Genomic DNA, 21,791 nt, shown 5'->3' with positions numbered 1-21,791 from the left:
GGCTCACGTGAACATACTTCTACCATGCTAGGCACTCACATGTTGTTTGTCCTGATGTACTACGACTTTTAAATACTGAAAAATACTTTTTCTATATTTATTATTAATGTGTAGTATTCCGATTTCCAGATCAATATTAAGCGGTTTTCTGGATTCCAGTCCAAACACGGGTTTCAAGGGGTATGGCGGTGTCTTCGTCTTTTAAAGTGACGATCAAGACAACAACATTAGCATTATATATTTGGAATATATGGCCGCTATATACAGCGACAGTATTTTGAGACTTTTCTACATAAATTGTTTCACCGATTTTGAGCAAAAACATCGATTTTGTTTTTAAATTTCTACTTGAGTATAAGGTTTGAAATAACTTATTGTAGTCATGGCTTTTTTATTGATAACACATATATAGAAAGCAGATTCAATGGAACGTTATCCGGATGTCTTTTATCATAGATATTATACAAGATATGAGAACACATTCAAAATGACCATATATGTACATGGAATTGGAACGCCATTTTTTCAATTGATCATCTGCTAATGATAGTGTTTATTCAAAATAGTATTACTTATTTTATAAGTCTTGAGCCCGAAATAGCTTAATACTAGCTAGCGAATGGGCAAGCTTCTAAGTAACCAACTAGGTAAAACCAATTAATATCGAAATCGAAATTTGGCGGTTGAAATCTGCATCATTAAACCGACAATTAAGTGTGAATAAGTCTGACAATTACTTTGGCAAAGGCATGAGCATGAATATGTAAATATATATTTTGGAATAGGACATGGTCATTTTGTTATCTATCAATTATTCGTGTGACCTTTAATTTTCTTTGACGACAATATGACAGAATGTTTTTGAATGACTTTAATTTATTACTTTGTATGATTGACTTTGGTAAAGCCATTGGACGTTTATGCTCGATATTTGATTTGTTTTTCTATAAAACTGACGAGTAGCCTCTAACTAAGAGCATGCTGTTTTACTGACAACATGAGGCATTAAATGGATGAAAATTTAACTTACACCTATATGTGTTTGTCGCGTTGACATTTTTCAGAAGTAATTTACTAAGGCCTCTTGTGAACAACGTTGAGTCAATTCAAGTTTCATTAGGTCGTGTACTTACAGTCATCTTTTTGAAGTTTTACAGCATAAACTATCAATCGTTTGAAAAGTTCGCATTGTTTCCAAATTTCAATGTCGTAGTATACTAGAATGAAAGAGACTCAACAGTCGCGCATTTACGAAGCATTTTGGATTAATTCATTTTTAAATCATGGTTTAAAAATACAACAGGTCTTTGTTTCAGTTAATATGTAGTCATGGGTATACTGAACTTCCTGGTTTGTATATTAAATAGCGTGTCTAGATGCGTGTGTGATATGTTTACATTTCATACTTGGCCTGCAAGCTTTGTGTTATAACAATGTTTATTCATACGATGAAAATGAATGAAAATTGATTTAATATGAAAAGAAAGTGTTATGACTATTTAACTTACCTTAAATCAGGAGTTTTGAAAACTTATGATAAAGATGATCCCGGGCAAAATGGTAACGTTTGCTGTTCTGTTTTTACTTGTTCGAGGTAAGTTTTTTTCTTGTCATAAAACTCATATCTATTTCAATATTTTTAAATGCATGTAGATATTGCTTTTATATTGCAAATCTTTGATAATGTATAGCCACTATTTGTATTATAGCCCAATACACTTCATTGCCTATTCGCGACTTTACGGTTTCCCATAATCCCTTGCGCGCGCATGACTTCCGGTAAAATGTTAATAAGGATGACGCTAGCAAATTTGAAGAAATACAACAGCAGAGATGCAGTTAATCCAATCAAAGTACCGCCTTTCGATATGGTGAGAATAAAATATATATAAATAGTTCATATTTGTAGAGGAAATCAAAGATTTAACCCATTGTACACGATCACACTCTAGATTTATTAAGTGGGTGGAGTAAATTTGCAGAGCAGATTTCGTATATGTCGAGTTGTGAATGTACGTAAATGAAATTGAATATTTATATAAAAGTTATCCTGTCACCTGTGTAGTCTTCTGAATGATTTATAACTAGTTAGTTATGTTTAAATATTATGATGGCCACCGGGCTAGTCGCATACACCCAGGCCTGGAATTAAATTGGCTTAAAACCCATCCATAAATAAGTCTGTGAGTAACTTACCTTTTTTATAAAAAATATACTTTTTATGATCCATTCCTTTCTTTACAGATATGATTCAAATGTGCTGATGATATCTTCTGAGATCATTACTTTCAATGAAGAACATCACTACAATTGGTTGGGCTGCTAGATTGGTAGCAACGTGATGGACAGCTAGTGCCTGTTGAAACACCATTGTTGGTTGGACATCTGTTGCTTACTGGATCGCTATATTGGATGGACCATACGTGTTGGCTGAACAATTATAAATGGTTGGACCGGAAGTGTTGGTTGGACCATCATCGTTGGTTGGACTGCTTGTTTGACAGAATGTGTGATGACAACTAGTGTTGTTTGAATCACTGTTGGATAGACAGCTATTGTTTATCAGACAGCTATAATCAGTTGATTTACAAGTTTTGGTTGAACAACTTTCAATGGATGGACAAGAAGTGTTGGTTTGACCACAAGTGTTGGTTGGACTGCATTTAATGGATGAATATCTAGTTGAGCCTGATTTGACTGCAACGAAGTGATGATTGAACCGCTATTGTAGGTTGTCAGGTCATATTGGTTGTATTCCCATTGCTAGTACTTGTTGGATGCTAGTACTTGTTGGATCTCTTTTGTTGGTTGAACTGTTTTTTGACTGTTATTATTGATATTCATACATATATAATATGTTATGTGCTAAGTATTCAACACATTTTTTATGTTTATTATTATTATTATCATAACAGATATTTTGATTTAATAATCATATAAATATATATATATAATTAAATGTTTGTATGTCCTTGTACTTTATTTACGTTTAACATTTACGTTTTACAATGTGCATTATAATGTTTTATTATATAGATAATTAAATAAATATTAATATTTTGATTCTATACAACCATTTGTTTTTGTTTTGCTATAATTTGTATGTAAGTATCAGACATTTTCTACAGAAATAATAAATTTGTCATAATCCTACCCCCCCCCCCCAAAAAAAAACACACAAAAAAACAACAAAAAACAAACAGAGCTCATGGTGTTCATTATATGCGGATTCTTATGAAAATGAATAAGTTGAATTGCATCATTGAATGTATGATTCTTCGTTGAATTTGATGAGATCTCCTACTAACTGACCTTGAGGGACCTGCACCTTTAAAACTGCAATCTCACAGATTAACTGATTTATCAGCTATCTTACATCACTGGTTTACATACTGTTTTGTCAAAACGGTCAAGATATGTAAAAATGTTTCCTGATTTTCTATCAGCAATCTAATATCACTGGTTTTCAGACATTTTTTTTTTGTCAAAACAGTCAGTCTGTGAGAATGCAGCTTTAAACTTGAGCACTGTATTTACAATGATGAACAATCTTAGTTATGAAAATTTTAATACAGTAGCAGCAGATGTATTTAATCATTCAAGTCTTTAAATATTATGTAGAATCTTGCTGGACATGAGCATATTGTTTACGGAAATTTGCACGTGTACCAAGTTTAATTTAAATCTCAAGGTTGTTTGAATTTGGGCCAAGAAAATATTCGGCCTACAGTACGCTAACGACACCTAGGCTTATTGACTATAACAAAACTAATGATAGGAAAAAGCTCGAACCAAGGGCTGCCGGTATACTAGCACAGCATTCCTACAAACTAAGTGAACCGGTTGGCTAGTTATTGCCCACAAACGTTAACTCGATTTTATGTCTTTAATATTTACCATGGGAGTTAAACAGTCATTGAAATAAAAAGAACATAGACAATCATATTGATAACAACAGCATTTTTTACAATTTAATAATACCATTATATAATTAAATAACAATAAAAATTGTCCTTGGTATGAAATAATCCCTTTAAAGGTTCATTTGCCAAGGGTTAAAAAACCCCATCTTGCTTCTTTTTGAAAAATCTCTAGCTTGTTCGGCTGTTATCTTTTAGTCCTTGCAGTCAAGGAAAGTTTTCATTCATATTGACACACTTCATTTATTTTATCTCTGCTCTTGAACCGAATTCAGTCTTTTGTGTTTTGCACAAAAATATCTTGTAAAACCACTGATATAGCTGCTATCAGATCAATGGTATTAACTGCCTACTCCTGTTCAGCATCAACTTGGCAGACTCAAACAGCCACAATGAACATCTCTGAAATTAAATAAAATAGTTATATCATCATCCAAGTGAACCAGAAAAATAAAATATAAAAGACTCTACAGAGGCTGTTAAATCTGCACTCTCACAGATTTACCATTTTGACAACTTTTTTTATTTGTTGTCTTGCTATTTCCAAGACAAAAATAAAAAAAAAGTTGTAAAATGGTATTTCTGTGAGAGTGCAGCTTAAAGAAAAATGTTTTTAAATATTGTTTTTACTTAAATATGAACATCTGTGATCCGATCTTTTTTGTCAGCAGCCTTATATCACTGGTTTTATTGCACGTTAGCATAAATGGCTCGTTCGAAGACAAAAAATAAAACAGTTGTCAAAATGTTTAATCTGTGAGAGTGCAGCTTTAAAATCATTCAGATATTTAAATAGTTACAATTTACTAGTACATTATTTATCAGCTGTTATTCTAAGACCTGTTTATTGTTTATATCAGCACAGCAGGCAACATTTAAATGCCCTTCAAAATCACATTATGCTTTAAGCTTCATTTACTTGACTGCTTTAAAGCTGCATATCTTAACAATTTCACACTTATTGCAAAATATTATTCATTTAATTTAATAACAAACCCAACAAACCACAATTTTATGCATAACAATCAATATGTATTTGAACCTTTAAGAAATGCTATGAAAGTATTTACCATTATATTTGTTATTTTACCCCACCCACTTAAATGTGTACTGAAGTTGGGTATAAACGTCGAAAACTTCATTGACATTTACAAAACACGGTTGAAATTTATAGAAAAATATACAAACTGATGTTCCTAACATGTTTTACTCACCTATCAATCTATTTTGCCACTTATGCTCTCCTTTTCACTGGTCAACATCACACACATACATTATCGATATCTAGGGTAGACATTTTACCGGAAGTCGTGCGCTCGCAAAGGATTATGGGAAACCGAAACTAACCGAATGAACATACTATTTGTCAGTTAAAATTGAAATGTCCTTAAGACATTTGAAATGATGCTGTCGTGAGTAAATAAAACAAAATGATGAATTGATATAACTGTATAGACGAGGGTAATACACAATTTAAAATACCTTGACACTCTCTTAAACTACAGTTTAAAACCATATAACCATACATAATATTTTGGACGTTATATTTGTAATATTATTTATATGAACTACTTCAGAAACAAGTTATGTAGCCGAATGTTTAAACATAAGCCCTTTAGTTGTATATATAAATAAAAAGATAACACATACAGATGTCAAACATATTTTGTTTCTTCAAAACACATATGGTATGTGAATCCCGGTCCAGGTCTGAACAAAAATCCACACAAAATGCGATTGTTTCTCAAAATATCAAGTGCATATATTATTGAACTATGATTTGTAATGTAAAATTTAATCGTATTATCCAGCAAATAAAGCTATTTGATTTTGTATGTCCAAACTTACCTTATGTACGTACAATGGCTAACCATCAGACTGTGCAGTCATACCTGATGAAAACGAAAAAAGACAAAAATTAATTTATATATTCATTTATTAACCTGTTCGAAATTCATTTATGTATAATCACATTTGACTTTATCCCGATTTCTAAAGGTTAGTGATTATTTTGAGTGAACATATACGACGTATAGTGCGTAATAAACTAAGGCACGTCACTCGTTTGTTGCCTGTAATGGTCCATATATGAACGAAATAATACCAACTATAACTACTGATAATAACACATGCTTTGTAAAACATACACCTAATTAAAAACGTTTTTAAGTTAGAGTAACATTGTTTATGTATAAATTATCTGATACATTGGATCAATATTTTTATTTTATTTCAACAACACTGTTTTTCTCTGAGGAACTACAAGTATTATTTCCATAATTTATCATTGTTTTATAAAGACCTATTTGCAATGCGTTTGTGATAAGTTCAAACCTTTTAATTTAATTTCTAGCTATTTTGGAAAGATATACAGCACCCAAAAGCAATATCAAGAATTCCAATTTAATAATTGTTGTTTTTCACAGTTGTCTGTACACAGGAGTGTTCAACATGTCAGTGTTGTGCAGACGGCTATCACCCAAAATGTTCTAGTAGAGGCTACTGTAATAACGGATGCATAGACGGGTATTATGGAGAAATTTGTAACTACAAATGTACTTCTCAGAATTGCCTTAGTTGTGATCAACATTATGGTAATAACTGTTTAAAATGTATACCCGGATACTATTTGGAAAACCATAACTGTTATGACTGTGGACCACAATGCCAATCATGCTCTTCATACGGTTGCAACTCGTGTTATGACGGCTACTGGGGAAACACTTGTGGTGCAAAATGTACGCACAACTGTGTTTCGTGTAATAAATACTATGGTAATTGTCTGTCCTGTGCTTTTGGATACTACGTTTATAATCGCAAATGTGCCGCTTGTGGTGCACACTGTGCAGTATGTGGCTCAGGAGGTTGTATATCGTGTCATGGCGGATACTGGGGAAGAACATGTGATAAAAACTGTGCCCAAAACTGTGCATCTTGTAAAAAATCGGGTGGTTGTCTGTCCTGTGTTTCTGGATACTACCTTTATTATCGCAAATGCACCACTTGTGGTTATCATTGTGCAGAGTGTGGCTCAAGTGGGTGTACATCGTGTCATGACGGATACTGGGGAAGTACATGTAATGAAAACTGTGCGCAAAACTGTGCATCGTGTAGTAAATCGGATGGTAATTGTTTGTCCTGTTCTTCAGGATATTGGGGAAACACATGTGAAAAACCCTGTGGTCATCACTGTTTAGCATGCGATAAATGGAACGGCAGATGTTTATCTTGTGAACATGGATATTGGGGTCATCCGTGCACTGAATGTAAGAGGGACATGTGCGTCAATCAGTTTGATTGCGACTTATGCTCAAATATTTCTTTTTATGCAAATAGTGATGTCTGCTGCTTATGTAGGGTAGATAATTGTGTTTCCTGCTCTAAGGCTTTGGATACTGTTAATTGCAAAGTTTGCAAACAAGGATACTATCCTCAAATTAATGGAAAGTGTGAACTTTGCAATGCATATTGTTTCAATAAAGAGTGCGATTCATCTTCTGGAGTATGTCTTCAAGGATGCATTAACGGATACTGGAACCCAACGTGTGACAGAAAGTGTGATTCAGAATGCTTATCTTGCAGTCAAGCAGATGGATTGTGTACACGGTGCAAGAACACTTTAAAATTTGGACCTAACTGTAGAAGCGAATGCAGCAGCACCTGTAAGAACTCCAAGTGTGACAATAATGGGAATTGTATGAATGGATGCATTCAAAATGCGTTTGGAAAGCAATGTGAAAACAAGTGTGATGGCTCCTGTTCACCGAAGGACAACGGAACCATTTGTTCTGAAAAAACTGGAATGTGTTTATACGGCTGCCAAACTGGATACAAGGGAAGAGTTTGTCCACAAGGTAAAAAGGTCTTATTTAATTTAAACATATTTTATTCATCAGCGTATTTAAACAAAACATAAATACAAACAGAAAATACATGTACAATCTAGAAAAGTATTAGAACGAAAGATAAATATATCTTAAACAGTTCTTCTCCAAACCTTAGCAATAGTACATAATCAATGACGGACAATTGTACATCTTACAATGTAGATGACACAATGATATTGATATTGTTGAATTGAATAAAGTGGTCCAAAAGGTTTTATTTGCAACTTTACTATAATTGACTTTAGAATATATTTATATGCAGTAATAAGATTTCTGGTTAGTAAAACATTTTAAGTACAAAACTAAGTGTTTTTCAACATATTATATGCATGGTTTATTTTTTATCATACTTTTTGGAATGTCCGAAGTTATTAAAACAGAGGCAGAAACACAAACATCTTCAATAGCAGTCTTTGTTGGGGGAGTTGGCGGAGGAGCTGCAGCTCTTGCTGCCATTCTGGTGGTTGGACTGATTTTGCTTCGAAGAAGGTAATGAACTAACTATATACGTATGGTTTAAGTGAAGTAAATTACATGCATTTTAAATAATCAAACTGTTTATTTTATTATTAATGATTGTAAACTTGAAACTGAAATAGAATCTCTTGAATGTTCAGGAAAGTCAATTTGAGAAATAAAAGACAAACACCTGAAACAGAACCTGAGAACTTATCCGCATTGTACGCAACGGTGAACAAAGGAAGTACGTACGCGTTATGTGTAGCATGTTGATGATGTATTTTGTATATTCATAGCAATATTCTGACGGATGTGTATGAAATATGTTATTAAATGTTAATGTTCCTAAACATTACATACACGGGTGAAAAAGCATGTACATGTACTTTGTTGTGCGCTTAGTAAAATGTCTAACTGAAAGGACCACTAGATGTTGATTACCTTAAAAGGAAGGTCTTGTTAATATTATTAAGCTTTTACGTGTCTATAGGAACTTCCCAAGCAGATTATACCAATGAAGATACCGACAATCTTCACTCTGTCACTATCATAGAAAACACCAATTACCAGAGTTCACCACCGCAGAGCTCTGTGAAGGAAAACATGCCTATTTTAACGGAGGACAATCTTGAAATTGGTTAGTTATCGTAATTGTAACATCATTTTTTATTAAATGCTTTCCGGTGGTTTATAAAGATTTATCAGATAAACCGGTTTCAAATAGTAAAACTATCAATTTGATATTTTTTCACTGTTTTGAAATTTAAACCCACTCTCGATTCCATATCAAACGTCAGCGCGTTCAGGGCTGGGACACAATTTCAACGACGTAATATTTGAAATGACGTTACGTGCGCATACAAATTGTCGCGTTATTCTAAATCCGTTTAATTATCATCTTTTTAATTCCTTTTTTAAGCTTATAATAAAAAGCAAAAATATTTGTTTCAATTTTGTTGCTCGTAATGTAAGAATTGGTGCGCGTTGGAATACATTACGATCTTACACTGAACCGAACAATTATCCTCTATGTAATTTGACAATAACAATTTCTACTTGAATTTACGATTTTCAGATAACGAAGATTTTTGTGCACGGGAATTCACAAACATGATTGAGAAAGATGGGGGTGTTAATTACAACAACGCAAGAGAAATCAGCAAATTCGAACTGACTGTGGCCGATTTACCTAAATATGTACAAAACAAATCGGTAAAGGATCTCGAAGAAGAGTTTCAGGTACCGTACACTGCCTTGATGTATAATTCACGATTCTTAGTCGTTATACAGGAAACACAGTCAGTTTAGTTGTAGGTACACATTCATGTAAACATTTACGTATTCAATTTTGAATATATTAATTGTTTAAATTTATATATTGTTTTTGTGTGTTTTTTTCAATTTACAGAAAGTACCACACGGTCTTGTGAAACCTTATGAAGTTTCACAAACGAAGCTAAACATGAACAGAAACAGATACAATGGAATATATCCTTGTAAGAACCACTTCCCTTTTTTCTGAATCAGGAGACTTGTGTTTGTTTTCTTAGATGCGTACGGTTGTAGAAGTGTTACACTGTTAGTTTGTTTCCGAATACTTTCTGTATGTTTCAGGCGTTCATAACATTTTTTCGTTATTGAACACGATAACAATGGCCTCTAGTGCTTAATTGTATTATCAATGTCAATTTAAGATGATGATTCGCGTGTGATAGTACGTGGAGGAGATACAGACTATATCAATGCAAGTTACATAGACGTAAGTCCATTATTATTTTTAAAATAATAATAATAATTATTATTATTATTATTATTATTATTATTATTATTATTATTATTATTATTAGTAGTAGTAGTAGTAGTAGTAGTAGAAGTAGTAGCAGCAGCAGCAGCAGCAGCAGCAGCAGCAGCAGCAGCAGCAGCAGCAGTAGTAGTAGTAGTAGTAGTAGTAGTAGTAGTAGTAGTAGCAATAGTAGTAGAAGTAGTAGTAGTAGTTGCAGTTGTAGTAGTAGTAGTAGTAGTAGTAGTAGTAGTAGTAGTAGTAGTAGTAGTAGTAGTAGTAGTAGTAGTAGTAGTAGTTGTAGTAGTAGTAGTAGTAGTAGTAGTAGTAGTAGTAGTAGTAGTAGTAGTAGTAGTAGTAGTAGTAGTAGTAGTAGTAGTAGCAGTAGCAGTAGAAGTAGTAGTAGTAGTAGCAGTAGCAGTAGTAGTAGTAGTAGTAGTAGTAGTAGTAGTAGTAGTAGTAGTAGTAGTCGTAGTCGTAGTCGTAGTCGTAGTCGTAGTAGTAGTAGTAGTAGTAGTAGTAGTAGTAGTAGTAGTAGTAGTAGTAGTTGTAGTAATACAGATATAGAAGAAGTAGTTGTATTGCAATTGTGTCTGCTCTTCTTGTTGACATGATATTGGATTGCATTTACAGCTGCATAATTTAAAAGTCCATTCGTATAAACGTAATGTTTTAAGCCATCGCTGTTTCTGATTACAAACGTAATATTTGAACTCTTGGCATTTGTGAATACAAATTGAAAATACATTAAATCGAATTACCGTAGGCATAATTAACACAAATTCTTTTTTTCAGGGTTTCAGGAAACGAAATGCATACATAGCTGCTTTAGGTAATATGATGCATGTATTTAGCGTTTGTTTTATAATAATATTAGCTCCTTTAAAACAAACTTTAAACAAATAAACTTTTAAAATAATGCTAATTATATAATAATGTTAACGTATATGGTAAATAGTATGAACTATTAAGGTCCAATGGCTAAGCAGCTGGGCGATTTCGGCCAATTCTGGCGAATGGCCTGGCAACAGAAAGTGGAGAAGATTGTCATGGTGACACATTTCGTAGAGGGTGAGGTAAGGCGGTTTTCAATTGACAAGTGTATGACCTTCTATGAGTGTTGTTGCTTCGTGATGAATGGACAACAAGTGAAAATGATACATATATAGTTATAACTACAACGAGGATTAAAGCAACAACAGTATAATTTGACATATGGTATTTTATTATGAATACCATCAACATTATTGAGTAGGAATATCATGTTCTATTGGGATTGAGAATATTGAAAAAGAGGGGAATGATTTTGAAAAATCATATACTTTCACTTTTACCTCTCTGGCATTAGAGTGTCGTTGACATAACGTATAATTATAATTCTGAAGTGCAACGTTATGTCAATATAGTTAATAATCAGTTAATGTTTTTTTCTTTGCAGAAAACCAAATGTGAGCAATATTGGCCAGATCATGGTCAGAGAAAACTATATGGCGATATAGAAGTTGTGTGCAAGGTTGAACGACTGTACGCAGATTTCATTTGGAGACAGTTAACGTTATCCAAGGTAAAGTTTAATTTACTTGGACACCGCCAGTAGTTTGAGTATAAACGTAAACATAGGTTGATGGAGTTTGTGCAGCTACGCTTATTAATAATCAAATAATCAAATTCTGATTAATATTACCATAACCTATACGTGATACAAATGACTACACAATTAGTGACTTGGAGTACTATAGCGCATCGTCGGATTCGCACAACTTACCCATTTCATGACACTCCATCCTTCACCTGTAAATCAGTTATCAGTACTGAGTACTCAAAGTTTTCAAGTACTCCCCCCAAAAGCTCAGCGTCAGGTAAAGGATATATATCATATTTATTGTCTTTAGGAGGAGGCGGTCTAGGTTTCAACATGTGGCTTCCAGCGTGCAAAGCCTCCACTATACATCTTACTATTAAAGAAACTTAGGCAGAAGAAGCTCAGATAAAATAGATTTAATAAATAGTTTCTAAAGTTAAGATGTCATCACTTATTGTACGTGGAAGTTTCTCCAATGAAATATGGAGGAAACACTGCTTTGAATAAGTGTGATTTCAGGAAGGTAGGCTAAAACATCTAATTATTTCAATTGACTTCATATTCATCCACTTGAAAATAAGTTTCCATCAGATCTCGAATTAAGTATGTGCCCTTAAGGTATTACGGGATCAAACAAGCGCTTTAATGACTTCCTTAAAGGTTGATATTTCTTTGTAAATACTTCAATATATTTCAAGCACAAAACTGCGTTTTAACCGATTTCTTTGCCACATTGGCTTTTTTTATTATCTTATTAGTTAAGAAAACAAACTTAAATAAAACAGTAGTGCAAACATGATAGTCAGTAATAAGCAAAGTACGAAATGCAAAAAAAAACAAAAACAACAACAACAAAAACAATCATTAAATGCCATATCCATTTTAATATAATTTACATTTGTAGAGATTTTTTATCTTAAATATAATACTTTTACATTGCGCTTTCGTATCATTAATCGTATGAAAAGGAACTCGAATTATGTACAATTGTATTATGTATTTAGTTGCATTCTTTCCTCGACCTACTATGTGTTCAACAAAGACAAACTTGTCTTCTTTTAAGAAAAGTTACATGATAAACGAATTTCAGTGTGCATTGTTTATATTTATGTTTCATTTCAAATCAGGGTAAACACAATTTCGAAGAAAGAAATCTGCACCACCTTCAGTTCACAGCGTGGCCAGACAAGGACATTCCTGATGACGTCACATCAATTATAGAGTTTAGACAGAAAGTGAACGCCTTGCCGAGTACGTTTAATGGACCAGTGATAGTGCATTGCAGGTAGGGTGTCAAGATGTGGTTTATCTTATTTCACCGTTCATCCTTTAGCTTCAACGATTGATGAAATAAATGCATGTTTGGAAATCAATTTAAAGCATTTTGGATCGAAATAAAACACAATATGAGAAGCGATTCATATGAGATTCTTGATTGATTTTGCAGTGCATTTAGTTTAAAAAACAAAAGGTTTTTGTAAAAGACAATAAAATAACAATCAGATAGCATTCGCTTGGAAATGTGTATTTGAATTTGATGTATACTAAAATAAACAAGAAAAATGTTTGGTGCTAGGTTTCAAATACGCCGCAATGATTTGGCTATCATTACACTTTTAATTGGACCGTTTTTTTCTGTTATTAATAACCGGATCGTTCGATAACGTAATCTCCTAAAACTATTCCATACGCAATATATATATATATATATATATATATATATATATATATATATATATATATATATATATATATATATATATATATATATAAATACGTGATGTGAAAGTTAAAAGTTAGTATTTTCTCATCGTATCGGTATAGAGACTACTAAACGGTATGACATTTCGCTATTAGCAAAATAAATCAGCAGACATACTATAAGACATATTCTTATAACGAGGACTGTCCCAGCAACCTTGATCTGACATCAAACATTTCCGGGGATCGATGCAACCACTACTGCACTACACTACGAAATGACAAGTGCATTTATGAACTAAGATTGATAACGTCTTAAACGTATGTAGTTAAAACGTATCCTCAAACTATTTGATATAAAACCGCAATCAAAGTCGTACATTTGCATTCCGTGTATTTATAAAAGTCACCGGCCTTACCTTAGCATAGTTTGTCATACAAAAGTATAAAAAGCATTATCATGTCTGTGAATTAAATTGCTTTCCCTCATGCAAATAATTTACTTATCACATCATATTAGTCTGAGAGTCTGAGTGTATTGAGTATGATGACGCCAGAAAAAAGTGATACAGATACATTCTAAGATTAACAGGTACACTATCGTAGAGTGTCAAAAAAAGTATTAAATTAAACATATTGAAAATTATGGTATTTGCAAATCAAACTTAATATAATTGAGTAAAAGAATGCATGTTTTATGCTCTCTTCTTGGCAGACACAATAGAAAGTCATTGAGCTTTATATGTCTTCAGTGCCGGCGTAGGAAGAACAGGAACCTACATAGCTCTGGACATTCTGACCAAAGAGGGTGAAACAGAAGGAGCAATAGATATCCCGGGATGTGTTTTCAACATGAGACAGAACAGACCCAGCATGATTCAGACTTTAGTTAGATGTTTGCTAATGTATATGTTGTATAAGATTATTAAATGAATAGGCGCAAAAAGGCGTGGTCCGTTAATAGATAAGCGCAGTAGGGCAGCGTTCGATATTCATTGGTTTCACGGAATAAATTCTAAAGTACTATTTTATAATGAGAAGGTAAAAAGTGCGATTGTGTCCATATAAATGAAATTTATGCATTTATAGGACAAAAGAAAGATTGAATACTTTCTTTTATATTTTATTCCTTGCTAGTTAATTGTTTCTTTCAATCATTACCAATTTGATTAAATGTTTACATCTTATTTTTATGCTAAATGCAGTTCAAGGAAGTGTGGCATTAATGCATACTATAAAGTATTCCAGCAGTACGCCCGAAAGTAACTAAACCATACACTAAAACCACTCTTTATCTAATAACTATGATTTCTACTTTCAGAGTCAATACAAGTTTCTACACGAAGCTTTGGTCCATTCATTGTCACTTGATTGCTCGTTGATAAAAAGAGAACACTTCCATGAATATATGAATATGATGTCCAGCAAACAGGAGATACAGAAGCAGTTTGAGGTAGGAGTGTTACTTAAGGTATCAAAGGTTATAGTGAATTAATGTTTAAAATTAATGTAAACACCGTTAATCCAAAGTCGTCGGGACCTAAATAAACGATATCCGTCTAACGATAATCCGGATTATCACTTTTCCGACAATGACAGCGTTCGTAAATCATTGGTGACGTAAAATATGTCGTGGTTAATATTGCAATGTCGGCTACACATTATCAACATTTTTTATGAATGTTTGTTTTCAGTATACAGTTATGTTGAATTATTGTAAAAGAACGCCAAACTTTTTTTTTTTAACTTTTTATTAAAAGACATTATGAACTTATCGCCGGATAGTTCGACAGATAGTCGAGAGAGTAATGTGGCGATTGCATTCGGTAAGATAAATATTTTAAATCATATTAAGACCGTGTAAACCAACGATTATAAACAAATATCACTCATCCAAGATAAGTCGCTCATTATCTGACATCGACGTATGTTACATACCAGTGCTCAATGCCTTTCTTTAGTATTACCTTACTATGCTACATTATCACCGCAGGCCGAAGCACACATGCTATCCCAGTATCTTGTGAAACTATGAGATGACTGACAGGCTCCATTCAAGATTTCAATTTACGAAAGATAATTGATATAAACTTAGGACAGTAGTTTTGACTTTAAAAGAGCGAAAAATTCGGTTAATTGATCAAATTTTTAATAAAAAATAAGATAAAAATCGGGACCAATAAAAATTAAGAAACAAAGATAAATTCGGATAAACGGTGTTTTAATGTTTAATGTAACTACTTCGTATCAAAATTTACATTAATATTATGCATATATAATGTTGTGTTCTGATTATTCGTTAGAAAATGCAGTTGAATCAAGAGCGAAAGTCAGAACAGGAACTGCAGGCTATGGAAAGAAATCGGCTTCTGACAAAAAAGAACAGAAAATACGCAGACATACCAGGTACCACTATTTTTATTGCAAAAGTGCAGCATTCGTTAAATGGTTTAGATATATAAATGGCATTAATCTCAAAATCGCCTATTTAGACGAATAAACATGTTATAAACATATATGCATACACTAAATAACAAAATATGACAGGTTAGTTTCTCTTCAGGTATTAAGAGATTTTGAGGCAATAATTTTAAAAGATTAAAATTAAGTAAGTAAGTAACGTTAAATGTGCTTTATACAGACATGATCATACAAATACATATAAATGGACTCACTAGATAACAATAATAACACCCGGACCAAAGGAAAAATCACCAAGTTTAAACACTTAAACACTGGCTGATTGTGTAAAAGTAGTTGAACATACTGGAATTCAAAAACAAAAACTATATCATATAATTCATTTTCTATATATTTTATGTTCGATTTGTATAGGCAAAATGATTTAGAATCCATAATCTGATTAAACATATGTATTGTAATGCTATTTTGTACCCTAAAAATGCAGCTACAATGAATGAGCATTTGCTTTAGGGTACATTGGCATTAAATGCCTGAGTTAATTTGATTTGGTTTTAGGGTTATTGAGAATTTAATTATTAACATCTAATGGACATTTCAGTACAAAATAAATTTCATTCTCGAATTGTATTACACATAAACACAATCTTTACCAAGTAGCCATATCGCGCCAGACGGTTTTGTAACCCCATTTCCAATTTATTATATCCTAGCCATGTATATTATTTTTCTTCAATTAGCGCCAAATTCTCCAAATTGTGTCTCACAAATAGAAACCATATCCTCATCCCGTATTTTCGCAAAACTCGGTTATCGTTAGTCCAGCCACATGCATTTAACTGTGCTAATATTTTATTACGTTTGCCATATTTTCAAAGGGCCGGTACCCGTCTTCATGACCGTTGGTAAAATATTTCCTTTGATTTTGATTTGCCACCTGTTTCCGTGTCGGAGGTGTCTGCTGTTGCCAAGCGCCTTCTTCTGTCAACTTGAAAATCCCGTCCTTTGAAGTGGTTTTTGTTCACATGATCTTTATTCTTAGTGTTGTGTATTTTAGGTGATTCCAACAGACCACGACTTTATCTGTTTTTAAAACCAGGCGAATCTGATTACATCAATGCGATATACATCAACGTAAGTATGTAGGATGAATATTTAATCATAAATTCTGCCTCAATCTTAACAACAGACGTACGTAGGAATTTCAGTTAATTAATGGCTATCACACATGAAATTGAAATTGTAACTTGCAAAATCAAACAATATTAACAAAAACAAATTTGCAATTCAAACAAATTTTGTAACATATAAGAAACATAAAAAACACATAAAATAACTTTAAATATTAAGAATATGATTAGTGATATGAGTCTGTATGCTTTATCACGGAAATACAGTATCTAACTGAAATAGTAACACTGACAAACGCTTTTATTGAAGTTGTTGATCTTACGATAGTTTGCCGTACGCATGTTCAAATGATAGCTCTAAAAGTATTTGAATTGAAATGATAGCTCTATAAGTATTTGGATAGTCTGCATACAATTTGTTGACTTGCTGAAACGAAATTTCCATTACATTCAGTAAATGGACTATTCATTTTTACAATACAGATACAATGTACACTACAGGGAGAACGTAAAGACAAAAAATCTTATAATACTCTTTATAAAGGCCTAACGTTAATGCCTAACATACGCTAAACGAGAGCGACAAAACTCCCTTATTACTATTAATACATTTCTGTCACTTTAAATCACTTTTCAGAGTTTCAAAACAAAAGACCGCTTTTTGGTTGCACAAACACCTCTGGCTGACACAGTTTTCGATTTTGTTGCACTTGCTGTTCAAGAAAACTGTTCCTGTATTGTTAGTATGGAGGCACAGGTGTTGTTTTTGTTATTATCTTGTTCATACAACAAATAATGTAGCAATTATGAAAGTACAATATTACACGTATAAAGCGATATATAGCTTGTGTTAAGTTATACTCTTCATTATTTAGCTATGTCTATGTAGAAGCACTTATTATTATTTCAATACTTGTTCATTTCGATAAAGCCTAAAACATAATAAATGCGGTATCGAGTTGCCAGTTATGTAAAATCCTCTGTATATTATTCAGATGAAGAAACGGGTTTCCTGTTACTTTTATTGTTTAATGCAGGGGATTGGCTTATATGCTCCTGGTGACAACCTATCAATGAAGAAAGGTGTGATTTCCATACGTTCTGCCAGAGATCAAAGTTCAAGACACTTTGTTAAAAGAAAGCTGCATTTTGAACCCGACGAAAAGGTTCGATTTAGGGCTGTATGATTATTTTTGAAAACACAGCAAATGCTAATTTCTCTTTTATTTAAAGTTGAAATTTTAAAAGTTTATTATTGTTCATGTGGAAATAAATATGTGATTTCTAGTATGAAATAAACCAAAACAACAGCAATAACAAAAGCACTTAAGACGACAACAACAACAACAACAACAACAACAACATTAGTATTTTCGTTGGATTTTAGGCCAAGCCAGAGATAAGAATACCACACTATGAATATTTGGACTGGGATAGAAATGACGATACTCCAAAGTCGGCAGAACATTTTGTTGCCTTCATCAAAGAGGTTGAAGACGCATCCAAATCATCTCACTTGAACGGACCGATATTGGTGCATTGTATGTACGTACACCCTTTTATTAGCAAAGTCGCCTTCAGATTTTGTCTTAGTGTTAATATTAAAAATACCTTTGATATCACAAGAAAATAACTAATTAATACGGTCGTAGATACCAATCTTTACCTGACATAATATCATTGTGACAGGAACGGCGCTGGAAAGAGCGGACTTTTATGTGTTGTCTCGACATTACTTGAAACACTGAGTGAAGATAAGGAAGTCAGTGTGGTCAATGCGGTAAGGAAAGTCAGAGCAAGACGACCACTTTCCATTCCAAATAAGGTAAATATAAAATACTTTCTCAACCAAATCATTTTATATAATTTATACTTGGTATTATTTTTGCATCACAATGGCACAATGGAAACCACGATGACTAACCAGTAGTTATTTTAACGATAAGCCTGTAGAGAGGCGCCAAGTTCAAAACCTAACATACACTGAACGAGAAACACATTGAATAACAACTGCTTCTTTAATACGAATGTCCATGAATGATATTTATATTTATTGCACACGAATAAATTTTAATAGTTTGTATCGGTAGACGTTTTGAGTCCATCATATGTTTGTTTGTTAAACTTCTTAATATTTGTTCATTTGTTTTCAAGGTCGACATATTTGGTAGTGTAATTGCCAAGTTGGCATTCAGATTGCATAATGAAATAAGTAACGTTGCTATTGTTTCGCCTAGATTGTATCCTATTTATGACGTTGTTTATGTTATCGATTCGCATATTTAAATTGGAAGTTTTCGTCTTTTTTATATTTTTAAAACTGTTTATCCATAATGATCATTGTTTTTGCATACAGGTTTTATTTTTCAGGAACAGTTTTTCTTTTGCTACGAGTGTGTTCTCCAATCCTTGAATACAACAGATGACGCTGTGTACTACAACACAAGTGCGAATATCAAGAGGAAGTAAACACGACTGACCATTGTGATACAAGACGTCGATGTGTTACCCTTTTCAAGAACACATGAATATTAACATCATGGATAGATATGTAATCTTCAGCTTCATTACGTATAATTTGCTATGTTGACTTATGTAAACGTAAAATGATTGCAGTTCTGCATCACCGTAATCACATAATTTACAAAACGCTAGTGTTTATATGTATATCTAAACATTGTTTTTTGACTGTCATTGTAAATATTTGCATACTTACTGCACTCATTATTTGAGTCATACTGTAGTGTATTGTATTTGATCGAAACGAGATCCCATAGGAGAGGCATAAATGCAAACTTATCGCGCAATAGGTAACATTTGATAAGATTCAGCGACATTCAATGTGCGCGTGGGGTATACTTTCAGTCGTTAAGTTGATGTAAGAACGCAGTTAGTGCTGCTTTAATGATTAATGAACGCATTGTACATTATCATTGTCATTACATATGTGTTGCATTATGCCGGATGTAGAAGGTACTTTGAATACACAATGAATGAGAAACGTTTACAAAGACGTCATACAATTAAACATTTTTTATTTCATTTTTATAAAAAAAATGTTGTATTTAAACGAGCCATTAAGTATTTTAAATGTTTTTGGCGTTGATAAGGTTTTTATTGACAAAATGTTTTGTACGAGAAGATTTGCACGTAACATTATATTTTATTAAATATTTAAGCATTTGCATAACTGCATATATATATATTTTTATAGAAGTTATATTTTTATTTAAAAATAGTTTTCTGATAGTATTCTATGTTTTCTACCAACTTGCATTGGCTTCAAATAATATGTATACTATAAAACAGTTGATATATGAATAAAAGTGTTATCATTTATCAAAAGGCAAAACGTGGAATGGTCAACATGTCCAATGGTACAAAAACATCATGTCTCACTCAAACTTATATGACATGAATATTAAAGTGTAAGGATGAATCTGAAAACAGGAGTATTGTCTGTTTACTTTATTTACGTTTGCTTTTTTTACATTGTATTAAAGCATTATATGTATTGAAATGTTTTTATAATGCTCCAAATTGACCTTATTCAAAAATATATGTTGTATATATTTTTATAACGAATAAAATATATTCTTCTATGTGACTTGTTGGATCAAGATCATTTGTCTATGACGTAATAACACACTTCCTGAGGTTCAAAGATTAGCTTGAAGCAAGTAAAGACAAACATAAAAAAACGGGAAGTGAATAAGTATGTTCTTGATACAATACATTGCCTGATTTTAAATAGATAAAGCTGTATACACCATTATAACTATATCATATGTGATCATGTTATAAATAAATGTATTCCTAAAAAATAGACGAATAAGCATGTTTGTCGGTCCACTGCTAATATATATTATTATGTCGATTTATCATTAAGTTATACAACACGTTAATTATTACATAGTACAAAACCGAAGCCCTCATAATTGAAGGCACACACCTGTTTGAAAACACTCCTGTGCAATCTTATTAACTCTGTTTGTGGGTGCCGTAACTACTACTTATTTCTATACTGATTTTGATGTCGAGTTTTGCTATAAAGCTGTGCAAATTAAGGTTTTCTTAACATTATTTTTAATACATTAAGGCGACATTTAGTTTTTTCCCCCGTCTATAAATGCGACACAATACGTTATTCAACAGTGTTGACCGAATGCGGCAGCGCCAGCAAAATATGCAGCATCAGTCGTCATTTTATAAAGGTAAAATCAAACAACTCCATAATTGTTCCCCATCGACATGTATGTATATCGTGTTCAGGCAATATCTTCTTAATTAATTATCAAATCTTCTTGAAGCTTAGCTACAGTGTCTAGTGGTATGATTTCCATACTCATTTCAACTACCAAAATAACCGCTTCTAGAAATACCAATGTTTTATCATTTTGTAATATATCGCTCCCTAAATTAGTATGTGGGATTGAGGTCTTCCAAAAATGTGTGTGCTATTATAAGTCTCAATTTGTATAGTCTTGTGTTATCGATACAATATTAATATGTTGATCACCACCGTCTTGTGCCTAGGACGAGACGAGCGATATTCCGCTTTAAATTTTGAAATTAATTTTGTTTATCTCTTGTTCGACAACAAATTAATTTTCAACACAGTTTTAGAACGTCAAAAATAAAAATTGGACGTATGTGTGGTTCTGCAATTTGGCACATTAGATAGGTAAGATATTTAATGTAAGAAAATTCTAGGATATTAGGATGCTAGGATATTACAACCGCTCTGTAAATTATTTGAATATAAGGCCATCAAGGACCGCTGATAAAAATCATAATTCACGCTTCACCTTTATGTTTTAAATATAGATCTTAGCAACAAAATAAATGAATACACAATGAAAATGTTCCTATTCAGGAATAATTCAAATTCAATAAATTAAACAAGGTTAA

At 32.6% G+C, this 21,791-nt stretch overlaps 1 protein-coding gene across 2 annotated transcripts; it reads left to right on the top strand.

Moving 5' to 3' along the window:
- The first annotated feature begins 1,398 nt into the window (after positions 1–1,398).
- LOC128205788 (receptor-type tyrosine-protein phosphatase mu-like) lies at positions 1,399–20,482 on the top strand. Of its 2 annotated transcripts, none has more exons than XM_052907748.1 (21): positions 1,399–1,594; positions 6,347–7,774; positions 8,188–8,296; positions 8,425–8,510; positions 8,757–8,903; positions 9,342–9,505; positions 9,675–9,762; positions 9,961–10,025; positions 10,842–10,878; positions 11,019–11,122; positions 11,485–11,610; positions 12,756–12,913; positions 14,082–14,217; positions 14,651–14,782; positions 15,633–15,735; positions 16,808–16,884; positions 17,518–17,637; positions 17,918–18,046; positions 18,268–18,425; positions 18,570–18,705; positions 19,251–20,482. In XM_052907748.1, exons 1-21 carry the CDS (start codon positions 1,534–1,536, stop codon positions 19,347–19,349), a joined length of 3,663 nt encoding a protein of 1,220 aa, XP_052763708.1. In that variant the 5' UTR covers positions 1,399–1,533; the 3' UTR covers positions 19,350–20,482. The 2 variants fall into 2 exon arrangements, with proteins under 2 accessions (XP_052763708.1, XP_052763707.1); XM_052907747.1 differs by having other exon boundaries at positions 8,176–8,296.
- The last annotated feature ends 1,309 nt before the right edge of the window (positions 20,483–21,791 follow it).

This window comes from Mya arenaria, chromosome 10 (assembly GCF_026914265.1).
Source record: "Mya arenaria isolate MELC-2E11 chromosome 10, ASM2691426v1".
NCBI lineage: Eukaryota > Metazoa > Mollusca > Bivalvia > Myida > Myidae > Mya > Mya arenaria.
This window is presented reverse-complemented; position numbering and strand designations above follow the sequence as displayed.

Excerpts from the sequence above, each read along its gene's own strand:
- LOC128205788 (XM_052907747.1), top strand. The coding sequence starts at position 1,534 with ATGATAAAGATGATCCCGGGCAAAATGGTAACGTTTGCTGTTCTGTTT. Across the intron at positions 10,879-11,018 it reads TGCATACATAGCTGCTTTAG|GTCCAATGGCTAAGCAGCTG; the intron begins GTAATATGATGC and ends TGAACTATTAAG. Across the intron at positions 15,736-16,807 it reads AAAATACGCAGACATACCAG|GTGATTCCAACAGACCACGA; the intron begins GTACCACTATTT and ends TGTGTATTTTAG.